Source organism: Acomys minous (assembly GCF_964271855.1).
Source record: "Acomys minous genome assembly, chromosome: 10".
NCBI classification, from domain to species: domain Eukaryota; kingdom Metazoa; phylum Chordata; class Mammalia; order Rodentia; family Muridae; genus Acomys; species Acomys minous.
In genome coordinates this window covers 120,011,159-120,030,610 of record NC_140491.1, presented here as the reverse complement: position 1 = coordinate 120,030,610, position 19,452 = coordinate 120,011,159, and the positions used below count along the sequence as shown (strand labels likewise).

The 19,452-nt window shown below is 33.8% G+C and overlaps 2 protein-coding genes across 2 annotated transcripts; both read left to right on the top strand.

Annotated features, from left to right (window-relative positions):
- Nucleotides 1-3,077: 3,077 nt before the first annotated feature.
- On the top strand, nt 3,078-19,089 carry LOC311607360 (olfactory receptor 8K3-like; the record flags this gene model as incomplete). The annotated part of the gene is made up of 4 exons (XM_084799012.1): nt 3,078-3,177; nt 3,589-3,659; nt 17,380-17,448; nt 18,062-19,089. The coding sequence occupies exon 4, from the start codon at nt 18,085-18,087 to the stop codon at nt 19,087-19,089; it is 1,005 nt and encodes a 334-aa protein (XP_084655138.1). The 5' UTR covers nt 3,078-3,177; nt 3,589-3,659; nt 17,380-17,448; nt 18,062-18,084.
- On the top strand, nt 3,899-4,840 carry LOC311606817 (olfactory receptor 8K3-like; the record flags this gene model as incomplete). Its single annotated transcript, XM_084798227.1, has 1 exon — nt 3,899-4,840. The coding sequence occupies one exon, from the start codon at nt 3,899-3,901 to the stop codon at nt 4,838-4,840; it is 942 nt and encodes a 313-aa protein (XP_084654353.1).
- Nucleotides 19,090-19,452: the final 363 nt, after the last annotated feature.

Here is a 19,452-nt window from a genome sequence, read left to right as displayed (position 1 = left end):
CTACTTAAAGATCATCTAGGAAAGTTAAAGATTAATGAACCACTCCCCACTACATTACAGGATTTTTGTGTTCCTAGTCTTATACCAATCTTACATAGGTTACCAGTGCTACTGTGGATTTATTGGCTTTTTCTATTTTGTTCCTGACTGCTCTATGAGGTGCTTACAGATACCAACTCAGATCATTGTTCTCAGTTTTAAATGGAAAAGTTTTTGTTTTACATTTATGTCAGAAAACTTCGTAATATATCCCACTTTCATTACATTGTCATAACTCTTTCAAAGACAAAGTAAACTTACTTGGTCTTTCTTTATTTTTTATTTCATTTTTATTAATTTTTTTATTCTGTCCTCCAAGGTTTTCTTTAACAATAATTCACAGCATGATATATTCACAGTGAACAAAGTATAAGCAAACTTTACTTTTCTAAGTATTAGCCACAAACTCCAAATACAGGGTCACAAATCAGAACACTTGCTAGCCTTGGATTTGATTTGACTATAAAGACTAACCCCTGTAATAGCACATGATTCTTTGCTTCAAATTTAGTGTCATAGCTGCAATCACGTGTTGCTTTTACCTGTGGATATGAATTTGATAATTAGAATTCCCCTTGGTGTGTATGTGAATACATACAGGAAAATGAGTACCTTTAGCATCTAAGTCTAAAATATGATGCAAGATCACAGTGAGTAATTAATTGTACTCTCAGTGCTGGTAGAGCCTTCATTGTGGAAATGATTCACATTTATAGTGCAAGATAAAAGCCACAGAGGGAACATGTACTTCTGTTGCATTAAAAAATGGTCGACCAATATGGAGTAGTGGTGCATGCATTTAATCTCATCACTCAGGAGCCAGAATCAGGGGGATCTCTGTGATGTTAAGTTCAGCCTGGCATATATAATGCGGTCCAGAACAGCCTCAGAGCTAAATAAAGAAATTCCATCTAACAGAAAAGACAAACAAATATTGATTAGGAAAATGGGTGAAATACGCAAATGAATAAATAATTTAGAAAAAATTAAACATATATCTGGATGGTGGTGTGTGAGTGTATGTTTCTGATGTATTTGATGTATGTGCATGTGAATGCCTGTGTGTGTGTGATGTGTGTGAAAGTATGTGTATGTCTGATTCTGTGTGTGATGTGTATGTGCATTTTAATACTGATCTCAAAAAAAGTTAATAAAATGGCATAATATTATTATATACTCATAAAAGTGAAAAAGTGCAGAAGCTGGTAACTTTCATAAATTATGTTTCACCAATGAAAACCTTAATGAAAATGCAGAAAGAAAACACTTCTTCACTGCTGGTGGCATTCTTACATAAATAGTTATCCCTGGCAATGTGCAAGGGGAACCCTTGTTGATGGTGTTGCCTGTAAGGAGCAGAAAAGATGTCAGTCCTTTGTTCATCTTAGCTTGATGTCTTCCTTAGGGCACATAAGGAAAAATATAATGAAATAAAATAAGAGGAATAGCAATTTGGGGAGACAATTTGTAAACTTCTGTTAACTTTATATTTGGGAAATCAAAGGATGATGACTAGATAAATGTAGTAAAGCTGAATGAATCAAAACATCAACATAAGAGTGTTGATTTTCAGAATGACATCCCAGTAGCACATAGTATAGCCTTATTTAAAATATTTGTAAGCTGGTATCTTCATTACAAATACATAAAATTATGCTTCACCAATGACAACTTAATGTGAACATTACTTAATGTTGATACCTGATAACAGATTTCAATATGTTAAAACTCGTAATTAGTAGACAGTGTAATGACTCTCAATTTTTTAATTGAAATTCTATGCTAAATTTTAACATTCTACAATATACTTGTACTATGACATAATAGCTTCTTTGAAAACTAAGTTCATAATAGTTTAAGGATACCCAGGGATATCAATCAATTAACTAGGACAGTAAGGTACATAGGGTGCAGATGTTTTGAAAACCAAGGCTTAAAAAGTATTTTAAAGCAAATAATATTACAAACCAATTGAGAGGCAATTATTTTGTTTCATGTCATCGACAAATTTCTTTTCTGGCATGTAAAAATGATATGGACAAAAAAATGAAAGCAAGCACTTGTGTTGAAAGCCATACAAATGGTTGATAAAATTAAAAAATGTATTTCATATCACTTAGATGAGTTTGTTTATTTGCATTTAATAAATTTATTGTGTTATAATAATCAATTAGTTATAATTACTAAGTTGGCACTTTTTCCTTTGTCTGTATCTAGAACTATTCCATTAATGACATGTCTATAGGTAATTGTTCCGTATTCCTTACTTCCTATATACATGGTAATCTATTTCCTGACTTTGTATATATTGTTAGTCTATATACTTCATAGGAAAGACTCATAGTGGCTTTGAATTAGTGTGATATTCTCAAGATCTCACTGTTATGTTTTATATTGAAACTTAATTCCCCTTAAATTGATATTATTTATCTCCATATGATTTATATGCCATTAGAGAGTAAACACAAGAGCTATATTATTGTTGACTTAAAGTGAACAATGTTCTTCAGTACTTAAGAACTTAATTGTAAGTTTGTGTTTATCAATTGTCCTGTGCAAAGAGCTATGGCTACTTTTAGCCACCATATGCACTCTGGCTGAGTTAGAACATTTCATGCAGTTCATGTAACTGGAAGCTTCCCATTTTTATCCTCACAAAATGGAGGATTATTTCACTCAACATTGCATTCTCCACCTTCACCCCTGGTACCATTCCGTGTATTGTTATTGATTGAATAATACTGTATTGCGTTGCATAACTGATTTTATTGTTCATTTAACTATGGTTAGATATTTAATTTGTTTTACCTCATGGCAATTACACATTATGTCACAATAAACAGGAGACCACACATTTACCTTTAAGAATCTCGCCTCTATACTTTTTGATAAGTACTTATAAGTAGGAATATTGCTTTATACAAAAAAATAACAAACAATTGAATACAAATTGATCTGGAGAGTTTATAATCCCCAGACAGCAACTCAATAGAATTTCAAAATTTTTTCTGGCAATTAATTATTTCTTTCTATCTCCTCAGGGAGAATCCTATGGCTTAAATATGAATACATAAGTAGATCTCAGAAATACAAGATAAAAACCCCAGTGAGAAATAAAGACAAGATTTTTCACAACAGGTAACAAATTGTCACACAGAACTTGTTGTTTCATCATAAGGATATGTGGGGAGCATCTTTTGCTATGGTCTCACTATCTGTAGATGCTCATTTCTGATTATGATTCATTGTTTATTCTTTCTAATAGTCTATAATGTCTAAGTAGGAATATAATCACTTTATTTATTTTATGTCATTTTTAAAAACATATTTGCCAGGGTTGAGAGAGAAAATAATATTAACTATCTTAGATATGTTGTTCTAAGAAAACCTCTTTCTACCTTTTTCTTCTTAACTTTCTTTCCTAACATACGCGCGCGCGCACACACACACACACACACACACACACACACACAATGTGTATTTCCTCTTGACTAAGAAAGCTGTATGCTCCATGTTCTTCATAATCAACTCAATTTCTCATCATTACAGATCTAACAAAGTGGCTCTGCACCCATCATGTAGGATGTGCATGCACACATATTTAAAGAAAAGTCTTTCAGGTAAGTTAGTATAAGCAATGAATGTTTGAAATCACTGTGTGCATTGTCTTTGTGAACTATGTGCATAGAAGTGTATGTGCATCTTTTTAACGGGTTTTTTTTTCAAGAAGTGATTTAAAATGTTTGATACATTAAATTTAGTTTACTTAGAATAATAAAAATTGACAAAATGATAATATTTGAAATCTCTTGACTGTGTTCTGGTCTCTATTCAGAACTTGTTTTTTTAATAAACTCAGATGGAGAACCACAACCTCACAGTGGTGACTGAATTCATCCTGCTGGGCATCACTGACCGCCCTGAGCTGCAGGCACCATTGTTTGCACTGTTTCTCATCATCTATCTGATCTCACTGGTGGGCAACTTGGGCATGATCATCCTTACCACAGTGGACCCCAGGCTGAAAACACCCATGTACTTCTTTCTCAGACACCTGGCTATAACAGATCTTGGTTACTCAACTGCTATTGGACCTAAAATGTTAGCAAATTTTGTTGTCCGTAAAAATACAATATCGTTTAGTCTTTGTGCTACACAGCTAGCCTTCTTTCTTCTGTTTATTGCTTGTGAACTTTTTATTCTGTCTGTGATGGCCTATGACCGCTATGTGGCCATCTGTAAGCCTCTGCTCTATAATGTCATCATGTCACATATCATATGTTGGGTGCTAGTGGCAGTCCCATACATTTACAGTGTATTTATTTCTCTTATAGTCACCATAAATATTTTCTCTTCATCCTTCTGTGGCTACAATGTCATCCCTCATTTTTACTGTGATGGTCTCCCCTTGATAACTCTGCTCTGTTCAAATACAAAAGAAATTGAAATGATAATATTAATCTTATCGGCTATTAACTTGATTTCCTCTCTTCTGGTCATCCTTGTCTCTTATCTGCGTATCCTAACAGCCATTCTGAGGATGAACTCGCCTGAGGGCAGACGCAAGGCTTTCTCCACCTGTGGATCCCACCTGACAGTGGTCACTGTCTTCTATGGGACTCTGATATTTATGTATGTGCAGCCAAAGACCAGTCACTCCTTTGACACTGATAAAGTGGCTTCCATCTTTTATACTCTAATTATCCCTATGTTGAATCCCTTAATCTATAGCTTGAGAAACAAAGATGTAAAATATGCTCTGAGAAAGGCAGGGAAAAGGATATACAGTAACTTCTCATAGAAGTCACAGGTTGTTACAGGTTACCTTACTTCACAGAAAAATACACTAAATGCTTTTTAAATTTCAGTGAAGAAAATACTAAAGAATTACTTTTCTTTGAAGAAGAGAGAGATTGTAAACAAGAAATGTGAAAAACTGAGTTATCACAGAATAAGTCTTTTAAAGTGTGTAGGCCTAAGAAGGTAACAGCATGCATGTGGTGTCTGGATGAAGACAAGGACATGTGTCTCGCCTAGTTTTTGGTTTGGTGATGATGAAGTTTCAGGATTTTTTGAGTTTTGTGAGTTGAAGTTTAAAATAAATTATCTGGTGTTCATATGTACCTGTGTATTTATTTGTATGAAAATGAAATTTTATCATATTAGTATTATATTGTTGTTTACATACATTTGGGTTTTCATATATATTTCTGTGAATTGTGTCAAAGATTTTTTTATCATAATATCAAAAAGGAAAAGTTTATCATTTTGATAATAAGGTCGCAGTGAAATCAGAGCACACAGAGGCCTTCATTCCAGACAGAATTTTATGTTCTTATTCTACTTCATTTCCTTTTCATATCACTTTATACATGATCAAAATAGCAATAATTAATGCCATATATTTAGTGATTAAACAGTTCATAATTTCAATGTATCATCTAATATTGTATAATTCTGTTTGTGTGTGTTTATGTTAGATGTCTTCAGCTTTACATGCCAGCTTTTAATATTTTATTTTGTAAGAGTATAATTCTATTACTTTATAATAATATGCATTATTATATACATTATATATAATCGTATAAACATATAATATAAAATATATTATTTAAGGATAACATTAATTACTTAATTCCCACTCCCTGTATTAAACAATTTCATGTTTTCTTTCTTGATGTAAAATACATTTCTCATAATTCATATACTATGTTTTGATTATTGAATGTGATGCCAGCACTATAATTACTTGGTAGGCATTAGCAGAAGAGTCAGGATTCCAAGGACAGCCTGGGATATATAGTTAGTCTGAAATAAGTCTCTGCTTATCTAAATAGGATTACTTGAAAAATGAAAAGCACCAGAAATATTAATAACGGAATAACTTCTGGTATGGTATTGCTTGAAAACATTTTATGAGTTTGACACCAGAGCCTATGTAATACAGTACTATATGTGTGGAACCAAATATTACTTAAAAGGTCTGCAGCAAAGAAAATCATCATGTGATAATAAAGACTATTTAGTAAATTTAGTGTTTAAATTGGATATGAGTAATGAAAATATGTCATTCCTGGCATGAGGGAATTGAGCCACGATGTTAGCCATGCTTGGTCAATGAACAAGATCTCTAGATGTATAAAACAATTATATGACACAAGATTTAACTAAACAGCATGTAAATTAGATATTAAAATATAATAAAAATTTAATTTAAAAAGTTTGCCAATTAGTTTATACACTATTTTGTTTTAAAGGATAAAACTCCAAGCCATGTATGAAAAGCAATACTGTTGATAATAAGATCCAAAGTGTTTTAAATACTGCTCAAAATAGCTTTTATCTCAGGGGACAACAACAGAAAGGACTATATTCTTGAAGCATTAAGGCTTCTTGTTTGTTTGTGTTTTGTTGTTGTTGTTGTTGTTTTGATTTGTTTAGGTGAATTGGTGGTATTAAATGGGAATTCAAACCTTTGTGTTCACAGTTAGAGTGAACAACAGAATATCTGAAGTATTTTGGGAGACTGAAATCTAAACTTTCAGGATTAGGTTTATATTTTTGTTAAGTATTTTTCTACTTAGTAAATATGTTTGTACTTGACTCTTTTGTGCATATTATATATATATATTTGAATTTTGATTTATTCACAGTAATGCCTAATGATTAAACTCAAGGTTTTACTGAAAGCATAGAAAAACTAACCTCAGAATTTACAGTACTGAAATCAAAAGCAGATATCTTTTAAAAGTTAGTGAATTTTCTGATTAATTAATATACTTCAAACCTTAGATACTCATAAATGCATAGAAAATAGCAAAAATGCTTTTTATATTTGATGAGTTTAACAAATTATGTATTAGGTTTTGGTGTAAACACAAGCCGGGGGGGGGGAAACCTTTAAAATCTGAATGCAACAGGTAATCCCTCGGGGCCTATAACCCTGAAGAATAATGATTGTCGCATACTCAGCACTATCATCAATAGATTCTCAGCTCAGATTGGGACTTCCTCACCACTTCCCCATCAATTCTTTAATTTTTGTCTGTAGTTCTTGTGCATGTAGTCCTAGTCACTTTAAGTTCTCGTGCAGAACAGCCCAGGGATATGTCAAGAGCACAGATTGGCCATTATCATCCTCTGTTCCTGAAGCTTACATTGTCCTCATATCCAGACCTCTCCTGGGATGCTAAACTAGCTGTTGGTGTGATGTAGATGTCATATTTAGGGCTAAGTTTTTTTGAAGAGTTTCATTTTCTAGGCTCAGAGAAGTTGTGAGTCTCAGTTAATCACCCTTTATTGGGAATAAGAAGTTTGCTCCTGTGATGATAAATATTGAGAGACATACCTCTCTGTGGGTATCAGTCTTTGGAGCCCCATTAAGACTATGACTTTTATTGGAATCATCATAGTAGAATCTTTCCTCAGGGTTTTGGCTGCCTAAATGGCACAAAGTATAATTTATGTATTTCATGTGTTAGTTTTCTCTTTTTAATATAGGCAAAGGTTATTGTATAGCTTAAATTCTGATATATTTCTCAATGTTGTATATACACTGCCCCTTAATTGTTTCCTGGGATGCCAATAAAGCAGCTTACAGCCAATCCCTGAGCAGGGGAGAGAATAGAACTGCACTTCCCCTGAGGTGCTGGGTTGAAAGGCATCAGGTAGAGGACAACATGATCAAACTGCATATTGAATGTGTATTGTCAAGGTTCAATTACTAGATGAATATTTATATGATAAGATAGAAAATCAGATAACTTTTGGTGTTGCCTTGGAGAAAGATCGTACAATGGCTTGTGTGCTCCATTTTTCATAGTCTGGGGAACTAAAACATATGACCACGCCATAGGTTCATATTCAGAATGCCAAGGCACTTTTGCCTTAAGTTCTGGAAATCATTATTCTAAGGTTGTACATTTGTTAGGGATAGTGACTGTCTTGGAAATGCCATTGCAAATCAGGGCTGATGCCGCTTCAGCATGTGTATCCATTGAAATAACACAAAGTTTTAGAGTTTATGACATGAAACCTGTTACAGATATAATTTATAATCCTATACATCATACGAGTATGAGAAGAATTAAAAATAATTTTGAAAGGTGGTCATAAAACAGAAAGGGAATATAACATCTTTACAAAATAGATTAAATAATAATTTATTGGTTTAGAAATTTTTAAGGTAGAGAAGTAGAAGACCTGCTAAGATACACTGAGTTTTAGAAAAGACTGCTGGATTATATTAACATATACTGCTGAATTACATCAGCATATAAAGTTTCTAATTCCAAAATAGAAGACATGAAATATGTTGTCTTGGGGAAGAGAATGTGCTTTTGTCTCAACAGGAAACAAGAAGTTATGTGTTCCATCAAAACTGTTGGAAATAAAATTTGACAGAGGGAGACCTCCTGACAATCTTGGCTGCAGACAGAAGGAAAGAAATCAGGAAGACCAAATGTTTGTCTTTCATGCTGAAAAACTGACATATTATGTATCTTATTAACATTTTATTATTGTAAAACACACCAGATGTATAAGGGGATAATAGGTGTTTTCCAGAATTTCTGGAGATGCTTATCTAGTTTAATGGTCTGTCTCTTTTTCATGTTTAATATCAGGAAAGTTTGTTTTTGTTAAAGGACCATCAGATTCACAGAGAATATAGACAACACAATAGATGCCACATTCTGCGAGTTTCACTTTATGCACACAAAAGTACAAACAAAAATATCAGCTTTAAAAAAGATGTTGAAAAAAGGCTTCCATTGTCCTTTATTCAGAGCCTAGTATGTCTACCTTTCTCACCTACTGTGTATCAGGTTTTTTTTTCTTTTAAGGAAAAAAAAGCAGGGCATGGAGACACAGGCCTTTAATCCCAGCTTTCAGGAGACAGAGGCACATGGATGTCTCTGAGTTCAAGGTCAACCTGGTCTACAGAGTGAGTTCTAGGATAGTCAAGGGCCAAAGCCAAGGCTGTTACATAAAGAAACCAAAAAAAAAAAAACCCTCCAAAAAAAGACCCTGCATTTTTATATTTATAGATATTGATTTCTTATAATTTTCACTATGATGCATAGGAGGTGCAGAGTTGTGCTTTCTCCGAGTATAGGGTTAATTTCACTGTGTCCTGTATCACAATGGGAAGAGGACCTTGTGCTGGCAGAACAGGAGGATGATCTGTCTCCCTCTGATGCCTTTCAAATGCCATCTTACAATATTGTGGATTTTGCTATGAATTTTATGCACCACATCCAAATGTATATGCAATAAGGAATAGTTACATTTTTATAAGTATTGCCTACTATTGAGACCCTTTCCCACATTACATGCAATTTATTATTTTTGAATCAATGTTCATAACAAATATTCATCTGAAATTCTCTTCCTTTTGGAGTCTTCATTTGATTTAGGTATTAGGGAGACTGTGGCCATATAGAATAAGTTTTACAATTTTTCTTTTGTTTCTATTTTGCCCCATAGTTTGAGGAGTGTTGTTATTAGCTCTTCTTTGAAGTTCTGGTGGAATTCTGTGCTGTCACCTGGTCCTGGGCTTTTTTTTTTTTCAATTGGGAAGTTTTAATGATTGCATGTAATTTCTTAAGTTTTATAAGTATACTTAAATTGTTTACCTAAACTTAATTTAACTTTAGTAAATGTTATTTGCCATGAACATTATCCATTTCATTTAGATTTTCCAGTTTTGTGGTATACAGGTTATGAAATAAGACCTAATGAATCTTTAGATTTCCTCTCTATCATAAATGTCTCTCTTTTCATTTCTGATTTTGGTTATTTGTACATTGTCTCTTTCCCTTTTTGCTAGTTTGGCTAAAGTTTTGTCTATCTTGTTGATTTTCTCAAAGAACCAATTCTTGTTTCATTGATTCACTGCTTTCTTTTCTTTGTATCTAATTTAAGGGTTCTTCATGTCTGTTTTGATTCATTTTGGCTGAATGTCTGTTTTATTTGACATTAGAATGGCTACTCCATCTTGTTTCTTGCATCTGCTTACTTGGAAAATTTTTTTCACCCTTTAACTCTGAGGTAATGTCTATCTTTCTTGCTGATGTGTGTTTCTTGTATGTATCAGAACAATGGATCCTGTTTTCTTATTCATTCTGTTAGTTGTGTCTTTTTTATTGGGGAATTACATGCATGTGGAGGTAGTGTGTGTGTGTGTGTGTGTGTGTGTGTGTGTGTGTGTGTTTATGTGTGCGCACGCGCTCTCCCATGCTTCCTTTCTATTGGTTTTGCCTCTGTAAAATTATTTTCTGTGTTTTTTGGGGGGTGTAGTTAACTCCTTATGTTAAAGTTTTCCTTGTAGTATCCTCTGTAGGGCTCTATTTGTGGAAAGATATTGTGTACATTTGGTTTTGCTATGGACTATCTTGTTTTCTCCATCTGTGGTAACTGAAAGTTTTGCTCGGTATAGTAGTCTGTGCTAGTATCTGTGGTCACTTAGAGGCTATAAAACATCTGCCCAGGCCCTTGTAGCTTTTCAAGTCTCTCTGGAGAATTCAGGTATAATTCTAATAGGGCTGCCTTTATATGTTACCTGGCCGTTCTCCATTATGCTTTTATTATTCTTTTGTTTATTCTGGACATTTGGTGTTTTGAGTATTATGTGGATGGAGGATTTTCTTTTTGGGTCCAAAAGAACCCACAAACTCTATTTGCTCCTCTTCATGTTTCTTGCATGTTTGTAAGTATCTCTTTCTTTGGGTTAGAAAGATTTTCCCCTATCATATTGCTGAAAATATTTAGTAGACCTTTGAACTGGGAATCCTCTCCTGTTCCCATTTTTGTTAGGTTTGGTCTATTCATAGTATCCCGAATTTCCTGGATGTTTTGCTTTGGAAACTTTTCAGATTCAACATTTTCTTTGATTGATGTATCAATTTTTTTCTTCCGTATCTTCTACACCTGAGATTCTCTTTCATTCCGTTGGTGATGTTTGCATCTCTAGCTTCTGTGCTCTTACCTAAGTTTCCAATCTCCAGGAGTCCCTCAATTCATATCTTCCTTATTGCATTTATTTCCATGTTCACTTCCTGAAAAGGTTTATTCATTTTCTTCACTTGTATGATTATATTTTTCTTTATTTCTCTAAAGTATTTATTCATTTCCTCTTTGAAAGCCTCTATTCCCTTAATGGGATTGGATTTAAGATCAATTAAGATATTGTTAAGGTATCAGGTCATGCTGTGGTTTGATACCTGGATTCTAGTGGTACCATATCATCCTTTCTTTTCTTTTCTTTCTTTCTTTCTTTTCTTTTCTTTTCTTTTTTCTTTTCGTTTCTTTTCTTTCTTTATTTTTGTTGTTTTTTGTTTTTTGTTTTTTTTTTTTTATTTTGTTATCATGCTGGCCTTTCACCATCAGGTGATCCCTGATGTCAGCAGGTCTCTGGAAAAGCAGGCAGAGGTATGGGCCCGAAAATGGGGTGCAGGGTAGCAGGTGCAGTTTATGGCCTTTGGGAACCATTTAGGCAGGAAACTGTGGATGGGGAATCTCATTGGTAATCCCTGATGACAGCAGGTCTGCAGGAATATAGGCAGAGATGTGGGCATGGAAATGGTGCACACAGGGGACACGGCAGAGCTCTCTGCTGCTGGGCTTTCCTGTAAGACAACCAGCAGGCTGGAAATTCCTGTGTAGGTCTTAAATTTCTTATTTCTTGGACCAGCAGACCTCCTAACATGCAGACAGAGCTGTGGTCTGCAAAATGTAGTACACAGGGCATCTAGAAATATTCTTCTACATCTTTGTCTATTTTTGAAAAACCATGTACTTATGTGTAATATATGTGTATTAAAATAAAATTTTAAATATTAAAAATAGAAAGAATTAGACTTATATTATATATAAGTTTATAAAAATTTCTTAAGCAATTATAATTGAACTCTGTTAATAATATGAGGTTTTACTTAGAAAAAGTTGTCTGATAAGCTAGGATGGAGAACCACAAATCATGGTGGTAACTGAGCTGTTCCTGTTGGGCATCACAAATCACTCTAAACAATAGGCATCATTATTTAGATTTTCCCTCATCAACTATCTGTTCTCAGTGAAGGGCAATTTGGGCATGACTCTCATTACCATGGTGAACACCCATTTCCTTTTTTTTTTTTAAACATGTAGCTACTAGACTTCTTGGTTATTAACAGTTATTAGAACCAAAGTGTTAAGAACTTTCATTACAGAATAAATATTGAATCTTTCAGACTTTGTGATACATATTTTTCTATCATTTGTTCATCATTTATGAGCTTTTTATTCTCTTGTAATGTCATATGTCCACCATGTGTCCATCTTTAAACCTCTGCTTTTATGTTCATCATGTCAAAAAGAGTATGTTGGTTAATGGTGGCAATCCTTATCACTACTGGACAACTGTGCCTATTCTAGTCAAAAAATGTTCCCTTTGTCTTTCTGTGTAAACAATGTTATTGATAATATTTTTTGAGACAGAATTTCTCTGTGTAGCCTTGGCTGTCCTTGACTCACTTTGTAGAAAAGGGTGGCCTCAAACTCACAGAGATGCCCGCTTCTGCTCCCTGAGTGCTGGGATTACAGGAGTGTGCCACCACACTCTGTCTCCCTGAGTGCTGGGAGTACACATGTGTGCCACCACACATAGCCTCATTAGTATTTTCTAATGAGACATTCTTCCTTTGTAATTTTGGTCTGTTTAAGTATACACAAAATTGAAGCAATAATATTGATCTCTTCATTTTTTTGTAGGCTTTGAACTTTTTAAAAACTATTTATTTGGGATTCTTTAATGCTTATACCTCCCTTCCAACACTCCTCTGGGTAGGAGAGAAAAGAGTTTAATGGGTATGTGAGAAGTAGGCCTTTTAGACTCAATTGGAAGGTTTCACTAGCATAGTCGGCAGGATTCCAGCAGACCCATTAAAAAGCAAACCATCTTGTAGGTTTCTAGGACCCTCTGGGTCCTTCTACTTTGCCAATCTCCCATGCTTCTCTCATCTAGAGTCCCAATAGAATATCCTCCCCTCTGTCTCAGTTTCCTGGTAAGTGAAGGCTTTCGTGGGACATGCCCCTTGGGCTAATATGCAGATATAAGTGAGTATATACCATTTGAGTCTTTCTGCTTCTGGGTTAACTCACTCATTATAGGCAGATTTGGGCACAGGGGTCCTGCTCAAACTAAGGCACCAGCCAAGAACAATACAGGCGGTAAACCTTAAACCCCTACCCAGATCTAGCCAATGGACAGAACATTCTCCACAGTAGAGTGGAGAATGGGATATTATTTTCTCACATACTCTGGTGCCTCACCTTTGACCATGTTCCCTGGAGGGGGAGACCTGGTGGCACTCAGAGGAAGGACAGCAGGTTGCCAAGAAGAGACTTGATACCCTATGAGCATATACAGGGGGAGGTAATCCCCCTCAGGAACAGTCATAGGGGAGGGGAATAAGGGGAAAAGAGGAGGGAGGGAAGAATGGGAGGATACAAGGGATGGGATAACCATTGAGATGTAACAAGGATAAATTAATAAAGGGGAAAAAAAGATTCTAATGAGGTTGAAGACCAGATAGTTTAGTTTTACAATTAAGCTTAGTTGTTTAGGAGTTAAGGTGTTTTTAGGTATAGATAGATGTTTTAAGTTGATAATGATGAGATATGATAGATAATGATTTACATTCAGAATTTTAGACTCACCAAGATAGAAAAGATGTTTTCTTTAAGGGTGCCAAATACAAATAGCCAAAACACCATGAATGAAACATATATGTATTATGTATAAGTGTAATAATATAAATGCATATGTAAAAAATATTTAATAAAAGTTAAAAAAAAAGCAAACCATCAATTCAGCAAAGGTGACAGGAACTGCAGCCAGAACCCAGAATCTAGAAGCATTCTCTGGAGCATTTCTCTCTAGGAGTGTCTCAAAGTGAAGTGATGAACATCCAAGACCCAAGGCCAAAAACGCCAAGCCTCTTATTCTGGAGCATGTGTGTGTGTGTGTGTGTGTGTGTGTATATATATATATATATATATATATATATATATATATATATATATATATATATATATATAGTAGTGATAAGTGATAAGTGATAAGGATTGCCACCATTAACCAACATACTCTTTTTGACATGATGGCCATAATATGTGTGTGTGTGTGTGTGTGTGTGTGTGTGTGTGTGTGTGTGTGTGTGTGTATTCTCCTCTGAAAGTTTGTACTAGGATATTTATCAGGTGGCAAAAGTGCTTCATCTTCTAGTGAGCAAACATCATCTGTTCTCTCACAAGTCAGTTTCTAGTGCAAATGCACTGCACACATGAATGTGTTTCACATCCCACACTTGTGATCAAAACAAAAACATATTTATATACATTACAATCCTTTAATTTGAAATTTTCTGTTCTAGTTACATGCAGCTCATATAAATGGAACCTTACCCTAACTATCATTGCTTAATTGAGGATAATTTCTTTCATTCATCCAGGTGTCCTTCATGTTTATCTGTTACCATACCTTGATTTTAAAGTAGAATGATACTCCCTTGTTTTGTGTAAATTGTATAATACTCTATTGGTTTGTATAAATGACTTTATGTATTCATTCAGTCATGTTTAGATATTTCATTTTTTAACATCTTGGCAGTTACACATTATGTTTTAATATACAGAAAAGCACACATTTATATTTTAGAACCAAGCCTCAATACTTTTTGATAAGTATTTATAAGGAAGAATGCTGGGTTATACAACAAATAAGTAAATCAGAGTTGAATGCAAATTGATCCTGAGAGTTTACAATCTCCAAGCATCACCTCATTAGACTTTAAAAGTTTGCTACCAATTATTAATTTCTTGCTATCTCCTCAGGGAGAGTCTCTGTGGTTTAAAAGTACACAAAAAATAGATCTCAAAAACCCAAGCTAAGTACCACAGTGGGAAATGAAGTCAGAAATTTCACAGCAGGTAATAAACGGTCACACAGAGTTCTGTAGTTTAAGTATTAAAAAATGTGGATATCATTCTTTCTAGGGTTTCACTATCTAGAGAAGTCATTGGTTACTCAGTGTCCAATCTTTCTAGTATTCAACAATGCCCTGGCTGCAATAATGCCTCTTAATTTCTCTACTTTATGATATTTTAAAAATGCTTTTGCTAACATTGAGAGGGCAAATGCACAAACACATATATACACACACACATACACACACACATACACAATCAATCGATTTTATAACTAGAAGGGTCTAGAAGAAAAAAGTTCCATAGTAAATAAAACAATGTAATTGAGAACAGAAGAGTTAAGTATATCATTATGTTTCCTTTATAGTCCTAAATTATATTTGCCTGAGAAATACTAAGTATCCTCTACAAAAGTCATCCTAAAGCCAGAGTAGTGAAGTATCTGTGATGAAGAAAATGAGTATTCACAGAGTATTAGGAGAGAAAGAAATTAGAACAGTATTTGATGATATATATGAAAATACCATAATAAACCAATTATGTTAACCTATCTTAGATAATTAAAACTTTAAAGATAATTTTATAGAGGAAAGAATTGATGTAATTGCTTTACATACTTTAAAGTATTTTACAATATTTCTTTATTCACGATTTAATTAGCTATTTGCTTGTTTGTTTATTGTATCCAAGTGCACGTGTGAAGAGATCAAAGGACAAGTGTGTGAAGAGATCAAAGGACAAGTGTGTGTGTCATTTATCCCCCTCCAAGACTGTCTTCTTGTTGATATGTAGATCCCCACACTCAGGTTTATCTATGGAGTGCTGTCTGTCTCTCTAATGAATATCCTGATGCCTTTGATGATGAAAGTGGAATTTGTATTTCATAATGGGTGTGAAACCATTACTTAAAAGTCAAGAGATTTCCCATAATACCTTATGACAAAGGAAAAGATTCTTTTTCTCTTTTTTTCATATTCTTTCTTTTATTCTTTTATTTTTTTTTTGACAGGGTTTCTCTGTGTAGCCTTGGATGACCTGAACTCACTTTGTAGACAGGGCTGTCCTCAAAATCAAAGAGCTATCCCTGCTTCTGTTTTACCAAGTGCTGGGGTTGCAGATGTTCACTACCATGCCTGGATAGAAAGTTTTTTTATTTTTCTTTTTTGAACTGAGTAGAATTAACTTTTCTTATATTGTAGTTTTGAAAAATAGCATGTAAGTAATCAGTGAACAAAATAATCAAAATTAAAAATGTATTTCTTTTTGTTGAGTCCTAAAACTCTTTAGAGGAAGATATTTTTCTGTCATTACCTCTAAGGAAACTGTCTGTGCTTGCTTATCTTTTATTTACATCATTGCAAATAAAAGCAATATAAAGGGGAAAATGATTAGACATTCTTCAGTTATACTATAATTAATATTTTTACATGCTTAATGTATGAAGAGTATAAATGTAGACTGGAATAATACCAGGTTATTATACTTTGAAACAAGCTTGTAAGTGAGTGAAATGTAAATTAAATATAATAACCTGTTCACAGAGCAGTCATTCCTGGAGAATTTTTCTCCCACTTATCCAGAGACTGCAGTTTCTACATCATGACCATTGTAAATCATTGTTTCTGGTTTTACTCAGAAACCAGTGACACATATACATTTTTATAAAAGTAATAATTGTTCACCTTCTGTGACTTCTTTTTTGGTGCATTGAAATTAGTCAGTCATGTCTTATTACAATGTGACCTGTGTCAGGTTTGGAAGATGTTCCTGTGAGCTAACAAATAGGACACTCCTTTGTGTCCTCATGTGCATCTGTGCACATGCCATGTACTGCACTACTTTGTTTTGTGGTATCTATACCACAGTTAATGTTTTATCCAGTATCAAGGATCAAACATCTATCACAATACTGGACAGTTATATTTTGAATTGTTATTGATAAAATGTATACTATTGCAGTATAGTATCTCTTAATCAATAGAGGATATTAATAGTTCATGAGTCATCTTAATAAACTATCTTAATTTTATTCAAATTTCTTCATTTTTTTAGGTTCTTAGGTGTAACTTGTGTCTGACTCCCTATATAAAAACAAGTTTTGTAATAATTAAAAGTGTTCTTACAAGGAAATATTAATATATGTGAAGATTATTGAATTTTTGTTTTTATTTTCATAGGCTTTATTTTCCCTTTTATCCAAAATAGTTTTTCTCACATAATGTATCCTCATTATGTATATTACTATATTAATGAATAAAATATTATTTCCAAATTAGAAGAAAGTAGAAAATTTTCCTCATGAAATTTAAAGCTACAGATATTTTGTGGATACACTGTTTTCATGACTCACTCTTTCTTTCTTCATTGCTTTAGATATAACAACAAAATTAAGATCCTTTCATGCATGGTATACATACACATTTATAAGGAAAAATCTTTCAGGTAGGTTGGTGTAACTGTGAATGTTTGAAATCCTTGTGTTTATTGTCCTGGTAGGCTATTCTTGAATCACTTACTTGTACTTTAGGTTTTCAAATGTCCATAAAGAAACCTCCTGATTTTATGCATGCCAAAAAAGTATTTCATACATTTCACCTTATTCTTCCAAAAGAATATTTATATATGCAAGATAGTGTGTAAGAGGATTGCACAGATTGTATTACATGCTGTTTGGTTTCACCAAATCAAGGCAATTTGAGTGTAATGTCCAACATTATATATCTTAGTCTGACAAATACGAATGTAATAACAACTCAGATGTTTCATTTTTACATGTTATGATTCTATATATCTACACATAAAACTGTAATATTGTGCCTTTTTAGATTTTGGTAGATATATGTACATTATTGGCATTCATCTTATACGCTATCACAAGTATCACATGTGTGCATATATATGAATCTATACATGTGCATAAGTGCACATGTACATTTTAAATAGATTTAATTTCAAAATAAACTCAAATATCTAGAGATATTTAATTAAATATAGTTGGAATAATAAAAACTCATAAATGACATTTGAAACTCATTGTGCAATGATCTCTACACAGAACTGATTTTCCCGTAAACGCAGATGGAGAACCACAACCTCACAGTGGTGACTGAATTCATCCTGATGGGCATCACTGACCGCCCTGAGCTGCAGGCGCCATTGTTTGGGCTGTTCCTCATCATCTATCTGATGTCACTGGTGGGCAACCTGGGCCTGATCATCCTTACATTAGTGGACTCCAGGCTGCAAACACCCATGTACTTCTTTCTCAGACACCTTGCTACTGCAGATCTTGGGTATTCAACAGCTGTGGGACCCAAAATGTTAAGAAACTTTCTTGTAGATCAAAATACAATACCATTTTATTTTTGTGCTATACAGTTGTCTTTTTTCAGTATGTTCATTGTCAGTGAGTTTTTTATCCTCTCTGCAATGTCTTATGACCGTTATGTGGCCATCTGTAAACCACTCCTCTACAATGTCATTATGTCACAAAGAGTATGCTGGGTCCTGGTGGCAATCCCATACTTTTACAGTGTATTTGTTGCTCTCATAGTGACCATAAATATTTTCTCTTCATCCTTCTGTGGCCACAATATTATCAGCCATTTCTACTGTGATGGTCTCCCCTTAATATCTCTGCTCTGCTCAAATAAAAGAGAAAGCGAAATGATAATTTTAATCTTATCAATTATTGACCTGATTTCTTCTCCACTGATCATCCTTGGCTCCTATGTGTTCATTCTCAGAGCCATTCTGAGGATGAGCTCTGCTCAGGGCAGATGCAAGGCTTTCTCCACCTGTGGGTCCCACCTGACAGTGGTCACTGTCTTCTATGGCACTCTGATATTCATGTATGTGCAGCCCAAGTCGAATCACTCATTCAGTACTGACAAGGTGGCTTCCATCTTTTATACCTTAATCATCCCTATGCTTAATCCCTTGATCTATAGCTTGAGGAACAAAGATGTAAAATATGCCCTTAGAAAGACAGGAAGAACAATACAAAGCTTATTCTCTTTAAAAAAAACCCATGTTATTAAAGGTTATCAGTCCTTAAAACAAATAAATATAAATTCTTTGTAATTTTCAGTGAATAAAACAAGAGAAAACAATGTTTCTCTGAAGAGAAGACTGTTTAAGAAATAAAGTATCACAGAGGAATTATTTCAAAGTGTATAAATTGAAAGAGAGTAACAATGTATTTGTTGTTTGTAAGAACTAGAAGAACAGGTATCTTGGATGATTTACATTAGCTTTGCAAATTGAACCTTATAATAAATTTCTTAGTTTTCAGTTATATCTGTGTTTTTATTTGTATGAAAATGCACCACAGATCTTTGTTATTCAATTGTTGGACCCAAAATGTTAAGAAAATTTATTGTGGATAAAAGTACAATATCATTTTATACTTTGTGCTATCCAGTTGTCTTTCTTTAGTATGTTCAT